At 39.4% G+C, this 19,694-nt stretch overlaps 4 protein-coding genes across 6 annotated transcripts; 3 read left to right on the top strand and 1 right to left on the bottom strand.

Annotated features, from left to right (window-relative positions):
• On the top strand, positions 4,335-6,032 carry LOC18769527 (acidic mammalian chitinase). Its single transcript, XM_007203284.2, has 2 exons — positions 4,335-5,476; positions 5,585-6,032. The coding sequence occupies exons 1-2, from the start codon at positions 4,351-4,353 to the stop codon at positions 5,611-5,613; spliced, it is 1,155 nt and encodes a 384-aa protein (XP_007203346.1). The 5' UTR covers positions 4,335-4,350; the 3' UTR covers positions 5,614-6,032.
• On the bottom strand, positions 6,137-10,452 carry LOC18770922 (DCN1-like protein 5). Of its 3 annotated transcripts, none has more exons than XM_020567630.1 (10): positions 10,049-10,452; positions 9,028-9,115; positions 8,833-8,907; positions 8,699-8,735; positions 7,796-7,879; positions 7,586-7,646; positions 7,384-7,490; positions 7,191-7,256; positions 6,594-6,733; positions 6,137-6,374 (listed from the first exon to the last, which is right to left on the bottom strand). In XM_020567630.1, the coding sequence occupies exons 1-9, from the start codon at positions 10,128-10,130 to the stop codon at positions 6,638-6,640; spliced, it is 696 nt and encodes a 231-aa protein (XP_020423219.1). In that variant the 5' UTR covers positions 10,131-10,452; the 3' UTR covers positions 6,137-6,374; positions 6,594-6,637. The 3 variants fall into 3 exon arrangements, with proteins under 3 accessions (XP_020423219.1, XP_020423218.1, XP_020423220.1); XM_020567629.1 differs by having other exon boundaries at positions 6,137-6,440; positions 10,049-10,448; XM_020567631.1 differs by having other exon boundaries at positions 6,137-6,440; positions 9,028-9,109; positions 10,049-10,442.
• On the top strand, positions 10,935-11,584 carry LOC109950457 (60S ribosomal protein L39). The gene is made up of 3 exons (XM_020569230.1): positions 10,935-11,043; positions 11,120-11,223; positions 11,315-11,584. Exons 1-3 carry the CDS (start codon positions 11,041-11,043, stop codon positions 11,361-11,363), a joined length of 156 nt encoding a protein of 51 aa, XP_020424819.1. The 5' UTR covers positions 10,935-11,040; the 3' UTR covers positions 11,364-11,584.
• Positions 11,710-19,601, top strand: LOC18771127 (ATPase 8, plasma membrane-type). Its single transcript, XM_020569229.1, has 15 exons — positions 11,710-11,883; positions 14,658-14,686; positions 14,789-15,007; positions 15,149-15,286; positions 15,410-15,724; positions 15,831-16,157; positions 16,247-16,366; positions 16,482-16,604; positions 16,730-16,834; positions 16,939-17,248; positions 17,348-17,862; positions 17,951-18,124; positions 18,288-18,470; positions 18,586-18,755; positions 19,034-19,601. Exons 1-15 carry the CDS (start codon positions 11,859-11,861, stop codon positions 19,128-19,130), a joined length of 2,850 nt encoding a protein of 949 aa, XP_020424818.1. The 5' UTR covers positions 11,710-11,858; the 3' UTR covers positions 19,131-19,601.

The following is a 19,694-nucleotide window of genomic DNA, read 5'->3' as shown; positions in this document are numbered from 1 at the left end:
CAGTTTTCCTGCTTTTTTTTTAAAAACATATTATAGCCGAACGGCTATACCTACCGCAATGAGGTCCTTTTTTATGCATATCAATAGTATAGCCGCGCGGCTACACTTATTTTGCGGGCTATACTCGGTTTTCCTGAATTTTTTTAAAATAGTATAGCCGAGCGGCTATATTATTAATATTTCTTACAAAACAGTATAGCCCCGCGGCTATACCAGATTTTTTTCTATTTTTTCAAAATAGTATAGCCGCACGGCTAAAACTAGTACACTTGGTGCCAAATTTTTTCCAACAATCCAAACCATCGATTTTTCACATCTTCATTCAGAAATCATCCTTTTAAATAATCATGCAAATAATCATGCAAATTGAAAATCATTAAGGCATCTAATTTATATATATATATATATATCCTTTTTAAAATATCTGAGCCGAATGTTGGCTTAATGGGATAGCATGCAGATGAATTTCTGGAAGAAACATGTCAATTTTTATATTAGTTCAATTGACTTTTGTATGGATTGTGAATGTCTGGGAAGCTAGAATTTGTTGCATCCAGAGGCTGCAGCCTGCAGTTTTCAATCAGAGAATTCTTAATGTTTGAGGATGTTCTTAATGTCGCGTCCTCCTATGCCTAGCCACTCTGTCCTCAGAACGCACTCCATGGCCTTATATGCAGTATATTAATTTATATATAGACAGCTTGTTTCTGGTTTAAATTAGCGATAACGAACACTGATAGTAACTCCGTTCTCTTTTTATCTTATCCAACCCCTGAAAATCCTCCTCTCCAACACTCTCTTGTTCTCGGACTGAAACTCAACGTCCTCTCCATATCCCTCCGCAGGTCGCGGGCGTCGAGCGGGTCGCAGGTCGCGGCCCGGTGGTGGTCGTCTTGGGTGGAGGCCTGGTGGTGGCCGTCTGTCGTGAGAGAAAGAGAGAGAGAGGGAGGGAGGGAGGGAGAGAGCGAAGGAGGCGACGGCTCAGAGGAGAGAGAGGCAGCGTGAGGTTTTATTTAAAGCCCGGCCCAGACGCCCAGACCCGCCTAGGCCAACTCGGTTTTTCCGTTTTTTCTATATAAATAGTATAGCCGTACGGCTATACTACGTTTTTTTGGAAAAAATAGTATTACCATGCGGCTATGCTCGATTTTATTGATGTTTCTAAAAATAGTATAGCCTCGCGGCTATACGTATTTTGACACATGGCCGCCTATCCGCTAGCGGGTTTTCCCCTTTTTTTTTTTACAACTTGGTTTTTACTATTTTTGTTTTTAAAAATAGTATAGCCGGACGGCTGTACTCGGTTTTATTCCAAACAATGGCAGAGCCGGGCGGCGGTACTTATTTTGACACGTGGGCTCCTTACTGCTGGGCGGGTCCTCTTTTTTTCAAAAATATAGTATAGCCGCCCGGCTATACGCGTGTTTTTTATAAATAGTATAGCCGACCGGCCATGCCGGGTTTTTTGAAAAATAGTATAGCCGCCCGGCTATACATATTTTGACACGTTTCTCTATTCGGGGCCTTTGTATATTGAAATAGTACAGCCGCCCGGCTATACCTTAGTTTTCTGATTTTTAAAAAGATAGTATCGCCGGGCGGCTATGTTTTATTAATGATTCTAAAAAATAGTATAGCCACCCGGGATTCTGGGATCACTGATTGGCTTTCCAAAAACGATTGTCAATTGGACTCTTTCAGATGCAGGTATGTATTCAACTAAGCATTTAAAAGCTTCCCAATCATGTTTTTCATCATTAATTAATTGTACTGATGATGCCTAATGTGTGTTAAATTCGTCTGATATGATCAACATGGGAAAGCTATTGGATGAGTGAGGGGCTGCTGTGAATTCTGAGTCAAGAAACTCTAGTGATCAGTCACGCTTGATATTGACAATGGCGGTTCGTTATTTGCCTGCTTTCGAATCGTTGAGTTACCCTATTGAATCTATGAAGAGGAATTTGGATCGGGCACATGTTGTGGCATATGACTATCATCTGCCTGCTAAGGAGAATGTTACTGGTGCTCATGCTGCTTTATATGACCCATCAACCCGTGTTAATACCAACTATGGTATAAAGCAATGGCTAAACAACTCATTTCCTGCTAGCAAACTGGTTTTGGGTTTTCCTTACCATGGCTATGGGTGGACACTTGTGAACCCCAAAGACAAATAATGGAATTGGGGCACCTGCAGCCGGCAAAGCTGAGACGAAAGATGGATCCATGAGCTATAAGTACATCAAGAGGTACATTCAAAGCTACGGAGCTCCCATAATGTATAATGCTAATTATCTTGCAGATCCTACCAGATTGTATCTTCTAGAGTGAACAAAGTGTGTGCACGTCATTGAAGGGGTTACCCCAGGACTCCTATATCTTCAAGAATACTCCAAATTTATAATTATTCACCGAGATGTGAAAGGTACGTAGCAACATTTTACTTGACCACGAAATGAATGCTAAGATATCAGATTTTGGAATGGCTAAACTTTTCAGAAAAGATGAACTTGAAGCAAACACAAGCCGGATTGTTGGAACACAGTAAGTAAACTGCCTCTTTTTGGTTAATTCACACACACCCAATGCAGTGGCTATATTCCTCCTGAATACATAAAAAAAGGTATATACTCTACGAAGTCAACTTCTACAGCTTCGGGGTTCTACTTTTACAAATGATGAGTGGAAGGAGGAGCACATGTTACTATGGTCCGAACGAAAGCTTGCACCTCTTGCAATATGTAAGATAGCTGTCTATGATTCTATCAGCACTACTGGAAACTATTACTTAGATATCTAAACTATATATGAAGTAACATTCAAACTATTTCAGGCATATCTATCATGGAAAGAGGACAAAGGAAGGGAATTTATAGATCCATCACTGGATGATTCTTCGTCTTCTTGTAAATTATCGAGACGCTTGAAAGTAGCTCTATTATGTGTCCAGGAAAATCCGGGGGCTAGGCCTACAATGTTGGAAGTTTATTCCATGCTCAAAATTGACACCGAACCCTTTCCCACTCCTACAAAGATGGCTTTCTCTACACATGGAAGTGTGGAAGCATATCTACACCGCAGCAAGGAAGTTGTTCAGTTAATGATGCACAAATTTCAGATTGCAACCCCGATGAAAATGCAGGCTCAGAATAGGAGACATTAGTTTTTCATTTTCAGTGGTTGAGTTCTTAGGCTCAAGAATGTGGGTGGTCATATACTCTATGAAGTATACAAGATTTTAGCAACTTTGTATTCTTCATCTGGAGGCCTACATGTTCTAAACATTACAATATTTGGTTGAATTAAAAATTTGCAATTCCTGTGCCGAGAGAAGGGAGGGAACTGATGAGGCAAGTCATTTGAACATTGAACTAGTGGTTAGGCTTAGACCAAGGAGAGGATATGCCAAAAATTTTGTTTTGTTTGTACGAAATTCTTTTATACAACAAAAACAAAAACTGCAAGAAAAAAAAATTAAAATCCAGCCTGCACTATTCCCAGACAAACACAATTGAACATGAAAAACAACAGAATAACATGTCCACTCAGAGCCCTGTTCCAAAAGAAAACCACCACCAAATGAGAAGTATTAGCATTTTTGTCAGAAGTTAAAGGGGTAAACAATGGCCTCTCCTAACAAACAACAACCTTCATCATTGATTTCGAACGTTATAAAAATTAGTGACAGCAATTAAGTGAAGACAAGTGGTTTAAAGTAAAATTTTGGTATGTTGTCGTTCTAAGGTTGGTTTGAAAAACCATTTGCTTGTGAAGCCTGTGTTGTTATGATTGGAGCTTCTGCTTACTCGTGACTTCCCTGTCCAAGCATTGATCATCTCCACAAGCATACATCAAATGTAGAGACGACCACAAAATCCACAAAATCAAACTTTGGACACTTGATAATATAATATTCTCACTGTTGTAAATAAATGACTATTTGATTTTAGAACTAAATAGAATGTATATATATACATATAAGTTGAATGCGACTCTATCGTTTTTAATTATACAACACAACACTGCTCTGAATAAGTCATAACGGACGGCTTAATTTCTAGAATAGAATAGATATAGTACTAGTAGCAGTCAAAACATCGACAATTCTTAACTCAAAATTACTTAAAATACATACAACCACTTTCTGGATTATATAGGCAGGAATTTTAACGTTTTGCTTAACCCCTTCCATCATTTTTATATGCATTCTTATTTCTTTAATGCATGCTGTGGTGGATAAATACAAAAACTATACACCAAATACGTTTCAAGCTTCGAATAATATATAGCATATAGCCCTTCCTAGTTACCACTGGGTAGTCAGTCTACTTTTCTCACAGCCTAGAAATGGCAAGCCTCAATGACTTGGTGCATATTCTTTTGCTTTCCTGTTCCTTGATGATCTTCAACACTGGCTGTATGGCAGACTCGCTTTCAGACCCTCCTCCCCCTGTGAAGTCGGCCTATTATCCTTCATGGTTGTCAGATGATTTCCCACCTTCAGCTATAAACACATCATTCTTCACTCACATCTTCTATGCCTTTCTTGTGCCAAACGATGTCACTTTCAAATTTGACTTGTCAAATTCAACAGCTTTGCTTCTCTCCAATTTCACCACCACCCTCCATCACAAACATCCACCAGTGAAGACCCTCTTGTCCTTAGGTGGTGGCGGAGATGACCCAGAACTACCTAAAATCTTTGCTCGCATGGCCTCGGAGCCCTCCTCACGTTCACATTTCATACACTCTGCCATAGAGGTTGCACGTAAGTTTGGGTTTGATGGGCTGGATCTTGATTGGGAATTCCCTAAAAGCCCAAAAGAAATGAAGGACTTGGGCCACTTGCTCAAAGAATGGCGCCACGCACTCAAGAAAGAGGCTAAATCCACAGCCCGCCCTCCTCTCCTACTCACCGCCGCCGTCTACTTCTCGGCCGACTTCTTCTTGGCCAATGTCCCCCGCTCCTACCCAATGCCGCACATGAATAAATACTTGGACTGGATTAATGCAATGTGTTTCGACTATAACGGGGCTTGGAGCAATACCACAGGGCCCAATGCAGCATTGCTTGACCCGAAGAGTAAAGTAAACTCCATATACGGGCTTAGGTCATGGATCAAGGCCGGGATACCCCCAAAGAAGCTAGTTATGGGCTTGCCACTCTACGGCCGGACATGGGAGCTCAAAGACCCAAATAATCATAGTATTGGAGCTACTGCTGTTGGGCCAGGCCCAGGAGATGGGCAGCTGTTGTTCCATCAGGTGGAGACACTGCTGAACCAGTCGGGCGCAACCGTAGTGTATGACGTGGACACTATGACAGTATATTCTTTTAACGGGTCTTCATGGGTTTCGTTTGATGATGCGTTTACTACAACCTCCAAGATAGGGTATGCTCAAGCCCTTGGGCTTCGTGGATACTTCTTTTGGGCCCTCACATATGATAGCGACTGGAAGATTTCGGCGCAAGGTAAAATCACCAACTTTTTCTTGATGACAATTAAGATTCTTTTCATTAATCTTAAACTTAGTTTCCAAAATAATTCATTCTTAATATGTACATTCTCTTAAACTACAGCTTCAAATTCATGGATTCTCGACGAATGAGAAGAGTGTTACATCTCCTACATTATCTTCTTGCTCCGATTTTACAGGAGATTTCAGCCGTCTAGAATGAAATTTCTAATTGATGATCGTATAGAAACTCGCAGCTATTTTCGTGTTTAATATATATAAAGCATCAATTCATTGAGTGACTAGTGATTATTGAATTGAATCCAATTTATTTTATGTGTGGTAGAGGATTAATTTAAGTAGGTTGGAGATTTGTATTTACATTATGAAAGGAAAATAAATGTACAATTGTTTTGCGTGCAATAATAAGTAGGCTGACAAGTTACAAACGTGCGGCCTGCATGTACGTGTCCATGTTATCAAATTTTGAAGTCATTGTTATCGAACTTGACGAGCAGCCAGGTTGAACACCTTATTCTGATTTCGATTATGGATTAGTTCATCTCAATCAATTCAAAGAATCACGAATGTTTAAATACTCCATCCATCCATGATAGTCTTTCCTTCTTTTTTCCCTTTCCTATCCAAAATTTTTAGAATGCATCAATCATAGTATGCTCAGCGCAATTGGTTATTATCATTCTTTTTATAATAAAAGAATTCTAAGCAACAATTTTATCAATTGAAGCTGCAATTCATAGCAGCTCAGAGAAGAAAACCACAAATTAAATAATACGGGCAGTGGAAAATAAACAGAGTGCAAAACATTTTTTTATATAATTAGACACTTGCAAAATTTTCTCATCACAAAAACTGCAGCATTTCTCTTGAGAGCCAGCTCTCCAAACCACCCCCTAGAAGAAAAACGCAAGCACAAATCTTTTGTTAGTTAAAACCATAGCTGGAATTCTTGCCAACCCCTGCAATTCGATCAAACAGACCAAAGTCAAGTCACAAATGTGGATCTAAACCATTCTTCTAGTTTGAAAATCAATGATGCAATCTAAATTACAATATCCACCCCCAATAAATGGGAAGAAAAGAAAGATATAAAAAGAGGAGAATTCTTATACCTTCTTATAGGTCAGCAGTGTATTCTAACAGGAGGATGCCAAAATTAGCTTTGCTCGTCTCTCATCCATTCAACAAAATTATCAATAATCACAGGCCATGCTTGATCCGAATCATAGTTTTGAAGGTCCGGAAAACTTATCTGCCAAAAGTAAAGATTCATTGAATTAAAACAAAAAGTTAGATAGAAGTCAGAAAGTTAGATCCAGGCACAGGAAGTGCTAAATCCCTCGAATCGAGGTTTTCACCTTTATATTCCCATTATGGGCCATTGTTTGGTGTTTATGAGTTTAAACTGTCAAATAGGTCAATTAGACTTGAGATTATTCCTGAGCACACAACTCACTGATTGCATACTTTCCAATTATTTTACACGAATGGATAGTCTTATCATAATCTTGTACTTTTTTTACACATGTTTAGCCTTCCAAAATCATGGTTAGGATTTCAAGCCAAACAAGAAACTCATCTAATTGCATAATCTTAAAACCAGGGCCACTTTCCAGGCCCTGCAACTCAACAACAAAACGTTAAAAGGTACAAAGAAACATATGAACTAGAATTTCTGGAGAAAATAAAAACAAAAATAATAAGTTTACCTCCTTGCAAAAACGGTAAAAATGTAACCACTGATCCATATTTAATGCTCTGTACTCACTTTGGACCTGCCAAAATTAAAACCAAGCATCACAGAACAATTGTGGAACCTAGTTCAGAAAACAATTGTGTTGAGGAGCCAATTACTTAACAGAAAAGTGAAATGGGACATGAACAGCTGCCACAGCTACATACCTTCAAATACTTAATTAATAAATCAACCTGGAGACGGTATAGGGGACCCAATACGAGATTCAGTAATTCACATACAGTCTCAATGTCTACACTCTTTTGCCTTTCTTCTGAAAATTTAACCAATTTGACACAGAGATTTCCATGAAAAAAAAGGTTTTCACTTAATATAAGAAAAAGAAATGCCTCTCAAGACTAAGCTCACCTGTCAAGCAGTATCGAAATGCATATGCATAAAAATCTTCAAATTTGGGTGGGGTCATCAACTATCAAAAAACACAAAAAGCAAGATCAGTACCAACAAATATTTCTTCCTTTCAAGCATCATCCGGTATTATGTACCAAATCACCTCAATAACAATTCCATCACGACTCCAATAGTATCCAAAAGGAAAAGAAAGGAAGATGTGAATACCTCTTTCTCCAAACCCGGGAGTGCTTTCTTTAATTTAGAAATAGTGTCGACATGTAGCTCTTTCAAGCCTCTTTGCCACTCGTCCTAATTAGAAGAACAGGAAAGAGAAACAGAAAAAAGAAAAAAAAATGAGAACTAGAAGTCCCAACATGGGAACATTGAGGTCTCATACTGTATTTATTTGGAGGCTAGGAACACAGATAAAGTTAGTCTTGGGGGTTTCCAAGTGTCTTGGGTAGCATTGAGAGGGCCAGCCACATGCTATCCTCATTACACTAACCTTGAAGTAGGATCCTATTCCCGATAAAACAAATATTCCAGTGACCTTGAACAATTAGAGCAAACTCTACACACATTGAAGAATCTTTGTTAAGTTTTTGAAGTTAGTCTCTCTCGAGTTCGCTTTCTTCACAGGAAAGCCACATACTGGACAAAATTCTACAGACCAGCTCAATGAAAAAGTGTATCCTGTTTCCTAACTGTTGTATTAAGTGCCTATTATTGCCAAACTGCAACTTCTGATCAGTACTTTTCTATCAAGTTGAAGTGTCAAAATAGTTTTCTGAGTCACAAGATGATCTTTCTCACAGTTAGCAACTTAGTATACAGGCTTAAACCCTACAAACCTAGTACTTTTTACGTAACTCCTTTGCCCTTCACTTGGGGTCCCAAAATTAAAATTCTCGTATTTTGGGTGGCTGCCTCCTTTTGTGTAAATCAGACTATCTTCTTTGTAATACCATTGTTTTGTGTAACTCATCAGTAACATGCATATATATTACATATATATCACATCCAATGTATTAGGGCATATTGCAGAAACAAAAACATTAAATGTATTAGAAGCACGAACACCAACTGGGAAACAAGAAAATCTGCTTAAACTATACATTTCCATCTTACCCTGGAAAAGTAGCCCTGCTTTTCAGCTTTCATTTTCCTGAATCATGCATTCAGGAACTTCAATCAGGTTATAAGATAACTAAATGAAGTATGCACACAACAACGTGTAAGCAAAAACTAATAAACCAACTTACCAAGCAAGCATCAGTATTCTAACATTAGTATGGTCCACACCCAAATCCGAACAAAGAGCCTCAATTCCTTCTGGGCTATTCAATCAAACATAAGAATATAGGAAGGTTAACAGAATTTTAGCACTGCACACTTATCATACGGAATTGACATCACCACTTCATAAATGCATGCTTATCAAAGCACTGTATACTTACTCAATCATGTTTAACGACTGGTTTGCATACAATTCAAAAAGGCTTCCTATCCGGTCTACCACCTTTCTTGATTTACATTTACCTGAGGCTGAATAACATTAGAACACCAAATACTGCATAGTAAAAACCAAAAATATATCTTAAAACTTGTCGAGCAAGGAAAAAAAAAAAGCACATCAGATACAAGCAGGATCAACAGCTGACATAACATATTCAAATATAACGACCAATATGTGCAGCCTTCCTACAGGGCTAGTTCAATATCCAAAAAATAAAAAACAATTTTTTATCTTTTATATAGAAAATTTCCACCTACAGTACAATGGCATTATTTTTTAATTACTTGTACCATATAAAATCATAGGAAAAATGGTTGAAGAAAGAAATTGTAAGATTAATTTGAATATTATTAATCCATCGCCAACATGTGAGTATATTGCTCCTCATACATAAATCAAAAAAGAAAACACACCTACGGAATCTTCTATGTTTATTTAGGGCAATTGGTATCATAAAATCTTCGAAATAGTATACCAAACTCCAGAAGCCACGCACAAGTTCTTCTTCAAAATTATCCTTCGTCTTAACTCAACAAGTTAAGGGTGATAAAGTAATTTTGACAACTCAAACTTCAAAATCACAAAATTTCCAGATAGCCTGAAGATCATAGTTCCGCTTCTCAAAATTCAAATACACAAAACTACTGAAATTTTTAAAAGTCTAAATCAAAACAAAGCGATGCAATTGGATTAAACGGCATGAACAAGGCCAAATTATAATACAATCCAAAACATTGAAATCGAATAGTTAATGCATGCCCAATAGAATATAATCACAAAAAAAGAAGAAAGGACGAGTTTTTGCTGCTCTGCTAGCTTAACCCAGCTCATAACTGCGTGCAATATTCACATACTTAACTTCTGTGCCCTATGAAAATAAAACAAATATGTGACTTTTAATATTTCTTCTTTTTTTTTAGTTTTTATCGGGAACCAATCAGAATCTGAGGAAAGCAAGATACCGGCACGCGGTGGAACGGCGTCGCAGGATGTGACGGAAGTCGAAGTTGATGGAGCTGCTTTTCTTTTAGAAGCGCGAGGCATTGTTTGAATTGTAAGAATCAACCAGAACCGTCGATTCTGTGCTATCAAACTAATCCAGCACTGGAACTCACTAGAAAGCGAAGCTTGAAGGTTCGAATTCGGGAAAAGACGGCGATAGAGAGAGAAGGGGCGCTCTTTTATAGTGTTTGGAATGTGGAAGACAGTGAGGCTGTGGGAGAGAGGAGGTTGCAGAATCCTGATGGGGGAAGGAGAGTGAGGTCACGCGGTGATTGGAGCGTAGAGTGGGCCTTAGGGATTTGGGGCTACTTTCGGAATTTCACACTTGGATTTCCGTGCGCGGGTTTGGGCGGTATCAGCACTGCTACTTTTACAGTGATTGCACTGTCCCGTTACGGCACGAGTATGACAATGTCGTTTAACTGTTTACTTTACACTTTATAATCTGCTCAACACACCCTTAATCCTAAAACCCAACAATTCCCATGTTTTTTTTCCCAAATAAAACCACTGCAATATTAGATTTTTAAAGCAAAAATGTTAATAATTGTTTAATAAGTCAGGTTTCACAATTTATTTATTTATTTTTAATACATGCAATATCAAAAAAAGAAAAAATTGAATTTAAGACATAAGTTTCACGATATATAAATTCACGATAAACGGTTAAAACATAATTGAAATTAATAGACTTAGTCCAGTTCATGGCAAGCCCTAAAACAAGGTGTTATTGGGCTGTGTGCAATTTGAGAAATGGGCCTTTAGTTCAAAATTGGACGCTTCCTCAAATATGATCAGCCTCCATTGAGACTCATCATAATCTCGTAAGGGCCCAACAGTCCATAAAACCCATCGCTAAAAACTATAAATTGCAAGACTCAGCAATAGGGTTTCCTATCGCTAGGGTTTTTGTCTGCAAGTCGCTCCTCCAGCCGAAGCTCCCACAGCGAAAATGGTAAGCTTTCTATGACACTGGACGTGCAAATTTTAGACTCTATTCTTGTTCTCATCTCAACCGATTGAATTTGCAGCCGTCGCACAAGACCTTCAGGATCAAGAAGAAGCTGGCGAAGAAGATGAGGCAGAACCGACCCATTCCTCACTGGATCCGCATGAGGACCGACAACACCATCAGGTGAGAAACATGTGTTCTTTCACATTTCTATCTATCTTTCTGATAATCAAAATGGATTTGGTTGCTCTAATACGGCGTCGTGTTTCCTCAGGTACAATGCTAAGCGCAGGCACTGGCGCCGTACCAAGCTCGGGTTTTGAGGTGGATGACACTCGTAACTTGGCATTTTGTTTAAGATTTTATTTGGCAAAAAACAGTTGGAAACTTTTATGTTATAATCAATTGCGAACCTATATGGAGTCCCCTAGCAGAGATTGATATTTGGTTTGTAGTTTATTTGTATTTCAAGTAATGGGTTGGACCAATTTTTGAATTTAGACGAGTTTATAATGTTTCTCAATGGCTTCTTTTTGCCCTTTTATTTTTTGTGATTGACATGCTTAAGTCGTAACATATTACTATTACCTATCTAATGAAAAAAGTATTGTGACTGTGATTTGGTCTAATGTATTGCCTCACTTTTCATATGAGGTGCTAGATGTTTCGTTTCCTAATCATTGTGATTGATGTGGAACCTTTTAGCAACTGCTTTAGCCTTGATTTTACAATTTATGATGCTGGTTGTGCTGATGAGTATGCTGTTAGGGTGTTCTGGTTAGTTTATGTAGTTATTTGGACACATTGCGTAGATTGTTATGTCGAACCAGGGGCTTAATTGTGGTTATGTACGTGTTTTGACACATTGCACAGATTGTTATGTGGAACTAGGGGTCTAATTATGTCGATGGTTACGTAGGTATCATGACACCTTGCTTAGATTGTTATGTGGAACCAGGGGAATATATTTTTTTGGTTGAAACCAGGGGAACCAAGTATGAGAAGGATGTTCCTTTTCTTTCGGGTACCTTGTGTTTCACTTTTTATATGGAAATGTAGGGCATACGTTGAGGAAACATCTGGATGGTTTTGTTTGGATTTTAAGGTGAGAGCAGGTTAAACATGACTTTAGGTTTACTTAATGCTTGCTTAAGTGAGTGAGTAAAATGCATAGGCTATGATTGGTAAAGAGAGGGAGGAGGTAGAAATGTCTTGGAGAGCTTATGGGAGTGGGATAGATAGTTGAAGTGCTGCTGCTGCTGGATGTCTTTGAATGCCTTTGTTGGAAGAGCGTTATCTTAATTTTGTGGTCGGTCTTGGTTTACTTAAATCTCTTCCCTTCTTTTTATCTTTTAGTGATCAGGCGAGCAACTGGAGTTCTGATTTCAAGTTTTTTTAATTAGGTTTTTATGTTCTGAATAAATTCATGTCCAGTTGAAGATGATCCAAGGAAAATAGGGATTGACTTTGAGTTAATTGATGATTGCAACTGTAGATTGGGATCGATGCATGCATTTTTCTTAGGCAAAAAGTCACTTTTAGTCTTTGTAGTTTATCACTTTTACCACTAAGGTCTTTGTGGTTTCAATTTGAACATTTTTGTTCCAATGATTTCAATTTCAAGCAATTTAAGGACAACTTTCAATTTTTGACAAATTATTAAAAAAATCATTCCTTTTTAAAATAAAAAATGCAAAATGAAAAAATTAATAATAAATAACAAAAATTCATTCCTTTTTAACTCTCGTGCCCTCCCCCTCCAACCATAACAACCATCAAACAAGCCACTGCCCAATATCATCCACCTAGCAACCAACCCTTGCCACCCTCCCACCACAAAACTTCTCAAGACACCCCCCCGCCTATCTCTCTATCTCTCTGTCTCAAGTCCATCCCAAAAAATTGAGTGCAAGCAAAAGACCACATTGCTCATAATTTATTACAATATGGACAACAGATTTGCAACGGAAAAAAAAAAAAAAAAGGGCTCCAACCCAGCCCACCCACCAAGAACTACTCCTATTTCAATTTTATTTTCACTTATTATAGCTTATTTGATGGTGTTTTTGAGAAACAGAACTTGAAGTTGGGAAGGGTAAAATCTATAGCTATCTCCAAGTTATTAAAAATCGATTGATGAACAAAGCTGTATATTGGAGAATATCTAGTTTTAGGTTATGGTGGTGGTGGGGTGAGGTGCAGGGCCAAATCGGAGAGAGATAGAGGGATGAAGGGGGTCGGAGCACTGGTGTTGGGTTGTCGGTAGGGATGGGGTTGGGGGTGGGTCACGGCTAGGGGTAGGGGTGGGGCTGGGGATAGGGTGCTATCAGGTGGTGGAGAAATGAAGAGGGAGAGATTCAGCAGAGAGTGACGAAGGCTTCTAGGGAGGGGAGAAGAAGATATATTTTTTATTTATTAATTTTTCCATTTTGTATTGTTTATTTTTAAAAGAATTAATTTTTTAATAACTTGTTGACTAAATTACCTCTCCACAAGTAACAGAAATTAAAAGAATTTGACAACAACTAAGGATTGAATTTAAATTGCTTCAAATTGAAACTACAGGAATTTTAGTAGTAAAAGTGACAAACCATATAGACCAAAAATGACTTTTTACCTTTTTTTTTTATAACGGAGGTGATCTTATACGTGTGGTTTACTTGATCCTACTGTTTATAAGGCATGTTTATTGGGAGGTTAATATGAAATGAGAAAATATAGCGCATCCAGATCCTCTGCGAATTAATTGATAAAGTATAATAGAGAAAAGCTAGGCAATGAGAATGAGACGTGCTCCTTTGAAAGAGGGAAGATATATTGGGAGAAATGGATGAAAGAAATTGTAAATGTCCGAATGTCCACGTAGGAGAATTTTTGTTAGTTTCATTCTCCATCTTTCGTAATAAACAGAACTAAACAAATCCGTTACATGCACAGAACACAGGAGTCACCCCAATTGAGTGGACAATATTGATGGGCATATTATTCTAGTGAAAAGCTTTAGGCTTTCAAAAATGAATTAAACAAAACTCTACCCCTATTTTCAAGGTGTGTTGTTGATACAAAAACATTTCTCATTCTCATCATATATTCGAATGCACTGTATTTCTTTTCTACATTGGCAGAGCCCATCGAATGGTATTGGTTTGATAGTTAATGATTTTACTAGCCTCCATTCCAAATATGAAATATGCATGCAATGTCTCAAAGCAAAATATGGCTGCCCCGCGTAGTTTGGGCAGCCACAAAAGGCTCTAACAAACATATCCCAGGATGCCGAAGTGGCAAAACAACATGCAACAACAGCACAGCAATCCACGGGCTACCCTCCATTGTCTCCCTCTCGCCCTTGCTATAAAAGCAGGGTCGGCTCAAGGGGCAGAACTAGGCCAACAGGAAAACGCAGAGTTAGGCTGTCGACAAATCTTATTCTACTTTCTTTTACTAAGTTTCTCCTCGTCCTCTCTGTCTCTTCGGAAGCCTATGGCCGACGAGGAGGCCTAGAGGCTGAGCACTCCTTGTGGCGGTACAAGACAAAGCTTTAAGACTCCAAGAGACTTAAGAGCCTAGGACGGTGTTGTTGTCATCTAGCTACATCATGGCCAACATCTCATTAGAAGATGTCAAGAATGAGAACGTTGACCTTGTAAGTCCAGGATGTTGAGATTTGAGTCTGCAAGTGTTAAGTTTTCTTTTGATGGTATGAAGCAAATGTGATTGATTTGTGCGTGTGTGTGTGTTTATGTAGGAGAGAATCCCCGTCGAGGAAGTGTTCGAACAGCTGAAATGCACGAAAAGGGGTTTGACATCAGAGGAGGGCCAGAAGCGGCTGCAGATCTTTGGCCCAAACAAGCTTGAGGAGAAAAAAGAAAACAAGCTCCTCAAGTTCCTGGGATTTATGTGGAATCCTCTATCGTGGGTCATGGAGTGTGCTGCTATCATGGCCCTGGTTTTGGCTAATGGAGGGGTAATATCATCATTAATTCCATGATATTATAAGATTCATAACACAAATTCACAAATTCACAAATTAATTCAATTAAACACACCCTCATTCTCTCTCATGATCATCATGAACTTATTAACAAGAATATTCTGAACAATGCAGGGCAAGCCAACCGACTGGCCGGACTTCGTCGGTATTATGGTGTTGTTGATCATCAACTCAACCATCAGCTTCATCGAAGAAAACAATGCTGGCAATGCCGCAGCAGCTCTGATGGCTAGTCTAGCCCCCAAGACTAAGGTGCAATTAATATTAATTTCCTCATCCGTATTCATTCTAGCAGCTCCATTTTATTTATTAATACTACAGCTACCAAAGATATCTATATAGATAAGTGAAGTGCTTAATTATAACTGCATGTAGGTCTTGAGGGATGGAAAGTGGGGAGAACAAGAGGCAGAAATCCTGGTACCAGGAGATGTGATCAGCATCAAGTTGGGAGATATCGTCCCAGCTGATGCTCGTCTGCTGGAAGGAGATCCTCTCAAGATTGACCAGGCTGCCCTCACCGGTGAGTCCCTTCCCGTTACCAAGAACCCAGGAGATGAGGTATTCTCTGGCTCTACTTGCAAACAGGGTGAGATCGAAGCTGTTGTTATCGCCACTGGTGTCCATACCTTCTTTGGCAAGGCTGCCCACCTTGTGGATAGCACCAACCAAGTTGGACACTTCCAAAAGGTACGCATTCTTTGTCGGCAGTCACCGAATTTATGTAAAGTATTGTTTGATTCAGTTTTGAGTCCTTCAGTTCAAGACATTTACTACTTTGGTGTTGTCTTGACAGGTGTTGACATCCATTGGTAACTTCTGTATATGCTCCATTGCTGTGGGAATGGCGATTGAGATCGTGGTGATGTACCCAATTCAGCACAGGGAATACAGAGATGGTATTGACAATCTGTTGGTGCTTCTGATAGGAGGTATCCCCATTGCCATGCCAACAGTCTTGTCCGTGACCATGGCTATTGGGTCTCACCGCCTGTCACAGCAAGGTGCCATCACCAAGAGGATGACAGCCATTGAAGAGATGGCAGGGATGGATGTCCTTTGCAGTGATAAGACCGGCACCCTTACGCTCAACAAGCTTTCAGTTGACAAGAGTCTGATTGAGGTCAGAGATTAAGATAATATATATTGATTATTTGCTTATGGTCCTCTTTTTGTGATTAGTACTTATTCTGGGTGTGATTACAATTGCAGGTGTTTCCCAAGAACATGGATAAGGACACCGTGATCTTGCTCTCTGCCCGGGCTTCCAGGGTTGAAAATCAGGATGCCATTGATGCTTCAATTGTTGGGATGTTGGGCGACCCCAAGGAGGTACACAGTTCAATCCTTGTCTGCAATCACCATTGAATTTTTTCTACTCCTCATCTTCCAACATGTGGTCATTGAAGCAACTTAGCTTTACTATGCTTTAATGGTGTTTTTGTAGGCAAGAGCAGGAATCACTGAGGTGCATTTCCTGCCCTTCAATCCTGTGGACAAGCGCACAGCAATCACCTACGTTGATAGCAATGGCGACTGGCACCGGTGCAGCAAGGGTGCTCCTGAGCAAGTAAGATAGTCTTCTTGTACCAATATAGAGCTCATATTATTTCTGACATATAAGTATATATCCGCCCCTAGCTCAGTTTTTTAGCTTTTCAACATTGACATCTAACTATTTCGCTCATCTGCCAGATTATTGACCTTTGCGATCTCAAGGGCGAAATGAAGAAGAAGGCCCATGCTGTCATTGATAACTATGCTGAGCGTGGTCTTCGGTCATTGGGAGTTGCTCGGCAGGTGAATAACTTATAAGCATGACAATATGAATCTGGTGTTTCTTGTATCTCCAGAGAGATGAATTTCCTGACATAAGTTGGATCATGTGCTCTATCCATTTACAGACAGTTTCAGAGAAGACCAAGGAGAGCGCTGGCGATGCATGGGAGTTTGTGGGACTGTTGCCTCTCTTTGACCCTCCAAGGCATGACAGTGCTGAGACTATCCGCCGGGCTCTGGAACTTGGTGTCAATGTTAAGATGATCACCGGTGACCAACTTGCCATTGGGAAAGAGACTGGTCGCAGGCTTGGCATGGGTACTAACATGTATCCTTCATCTACCCTTCTTGGCGAGAGCAAGGACGAGTCCATTGCCTCCATTCCTGTGGATGAGCTCATTGAAAAGGCCGATGGATTCGCTGGAGTATTTCCTGGTAATTAAATCGTCGCTGCAAGAATTAAAAAGGAAACAAATATATTCCAATTCACTGGTTTTAGACTTTCAACTAATGCATATATGTTTGGGCATACAGAGCATAAGTATGAGATTGTAAAGAAGCTTCAAGAGAGGAAGCACATCTGTGGGATGACTGGAGATGGTGTGAATGATGCCCCAGCACTGAAGAAGGCAGACATTGGCATTGCAGTGGCTGATGCAACTGATGCAGCTAGAAGTGCCTCGGACATTGTTCTGACAGAGCCAGGACTGAGTGTGATTGTGAGTGCAGTCTTGACAAGCAGGGCCATCTTCCAGAGGATGAAGAACTATACAATTTATGCTGTTTCCATCACAATCCGAATTGTGCTGGGATTCATGCTCGTTAATCTCATCTGGAAGTTTGATTTCTCACCTTTCATGGTCTTGGTCATTGCTGTATTGAATGACGGGACTATCATGACCATCTCTAAGGACAGAGTGAGGCCATCCCCTCTCCCCGACTCATGGAAGCTCAAGGAGATCTTTGCCACTGGAGTTGTCCTTGGTACCTACATGGCAATCATGACTGTGGTCTTCTTCTGGCTTGCATATAGCACCGACTTTTTCGCAGTAAGTGAAGCCCACTAAGAGATCAAAATGCCAACACTGAATTGATGATTAAAATCTAAGACAATGCTAACAATTCAACTATTTGCAGAAAACCTTTGGCGTGCACCACATTGGAGAAAACCCAAAACAACTTAACTCAGCTATCTACCTACAAGTGAGCATCATCAGTCAAGCGCTCATATTTGTGACTCGATCAAGGAGCTGGTCCTTTCTTGAACGCCCTGGTGTCATGCTTGTCGGTGCCTTCCTTGCGGCACAGTTGGTTAGTACTTTTCTCTTTTCACTTATATGTATTGAAAAGTACTTAGTTTTAGCATATCTTTTGCTGCCTGTGATCACCATAACTTGCCTAAGCAATTGTATATCTTCTGCTGCCTGTGATCACCATAACTTGCCTAAGAAAAATTTGGTACTTTGTTCCGTAGGTGGCCACTCTCATTGCCGTGTACTGTAGTTGGGGCTTTGCCAGAATTGAAGGCATTGGATGGCGATGGGCAGGTGTCATCTGGGTCTACAGCATTATCACCTACTTCCCTCTTGATATCTTCAAGTTCATAATCCGCTATGCATTGACTGGCAGGGCCTGGGATAATATTGTCCAGAACAAGGTTTCTATACCCTCTGATTTCTTTTTAGCTCTATCTAGAAGTGTTATCCATTATACTATTTTCCTTCCCTTCATGACTTAATCTTGTTTTGTGCATGTTTTGACTACCTATCAAGACTGCGTTCACATCAAAAAATGATTATGGCAAGGGTGAGAGGGAGGCACAATGGGCCTCAGCTCAACGTTCACTTCACGGACTCCAGCCTCCAGAAGCATTGTTTCCTGGAAACCACAGGGAGCAATCTGAGCTAGCTGAGCAGGCCAAGAGGCGTGCAGAAGTCGCAAGGTAAGAATTTGAAAAAGGGTATCCGAAACTTCTAAAGGCCACCAGCATCCAAAACTTTTAAATGAATCCATTTTCATTGTGACTACAAAAATTTCACGATATCAGAAAGTGACTTGAGTAATCAACATGATGCTTCCTTCCTTGTATAGTTAACACTGTTCGTTCAAGGTCCCCTTCGAATGTTCCGTACAAATCCACATATACGAGAATAAAATTATTTGATGTATCTAATTACTGATTTGTACATATATTTAAACTTGCATTGATTATAAATGCAGGCTGAGGGAACTCCATACACTAAAGGGGCACGTTGAGTCAGTGGTTCAGCTGAAGGGACTAGACATTGACACCATCCAACAACACTACACTGTATAGAAAATGGACATGGACCAAGACTGTACGTATCATATGTATAGGGTGCCAAGGAAGAGATAGACATGGAGTGCTCAAGGAGAATAAGCTACAACTTATATATTACATGTATATTTTATTTTATTTTTTATTTTATGAGAGTAGAGAAGGTAAATGCTGGAATAACCAGATGAATGGATTTGTTTTTTTTTTTGTTTTTTTTTGTTTTGGTCGGAATGAATGGATTTGTATTAGTGTATCATAGACAGATTGTGTCCACACACACGTATATGTATATATATTTATGTAATACATAGTATAGACTGTATGGCAGGACTCCATTGTCTTATTTCGTCCGAAAAAAAACTTCATTTCATTAAGGCAAATTTTCCTCTCAGTTCTTTTCAAAATGAGAAAATGTGTTGTCTTGGAATTTCAACAGGTCGGTATGTATTAATACAGCAAGGAGAATTAGTGATTCACTCAATAGTTTTATTTGAATGGAAATGGGGAGCAAAAAGGCGTTTACTTTTATTATAGGATAAACTACGTAAATCCCCCAAACTATGGGGGTCATTTTAAGTTCAT

This window comes from Prunus persica, chromosome G7 (genome assembly GCF_000346465.2).
Source record: "Prunus persica cultivar Lovell chromosome G7, Prunus_persica_NCBIv2, whole genome shotgun sequence".
Taxonomy (NCBI): domain Eukaryota; kingdom Viridiplantae; phylum Streptophyta; class Magnoliopsida; order Rosales; family Rosaceae; genus Prunus; species Prunus persica.
The sequence above is the reverse complement of the archived record's forward strand: the minus strand, read 5'-3'. Positions and strand labels throughout refer to the sequence as shown.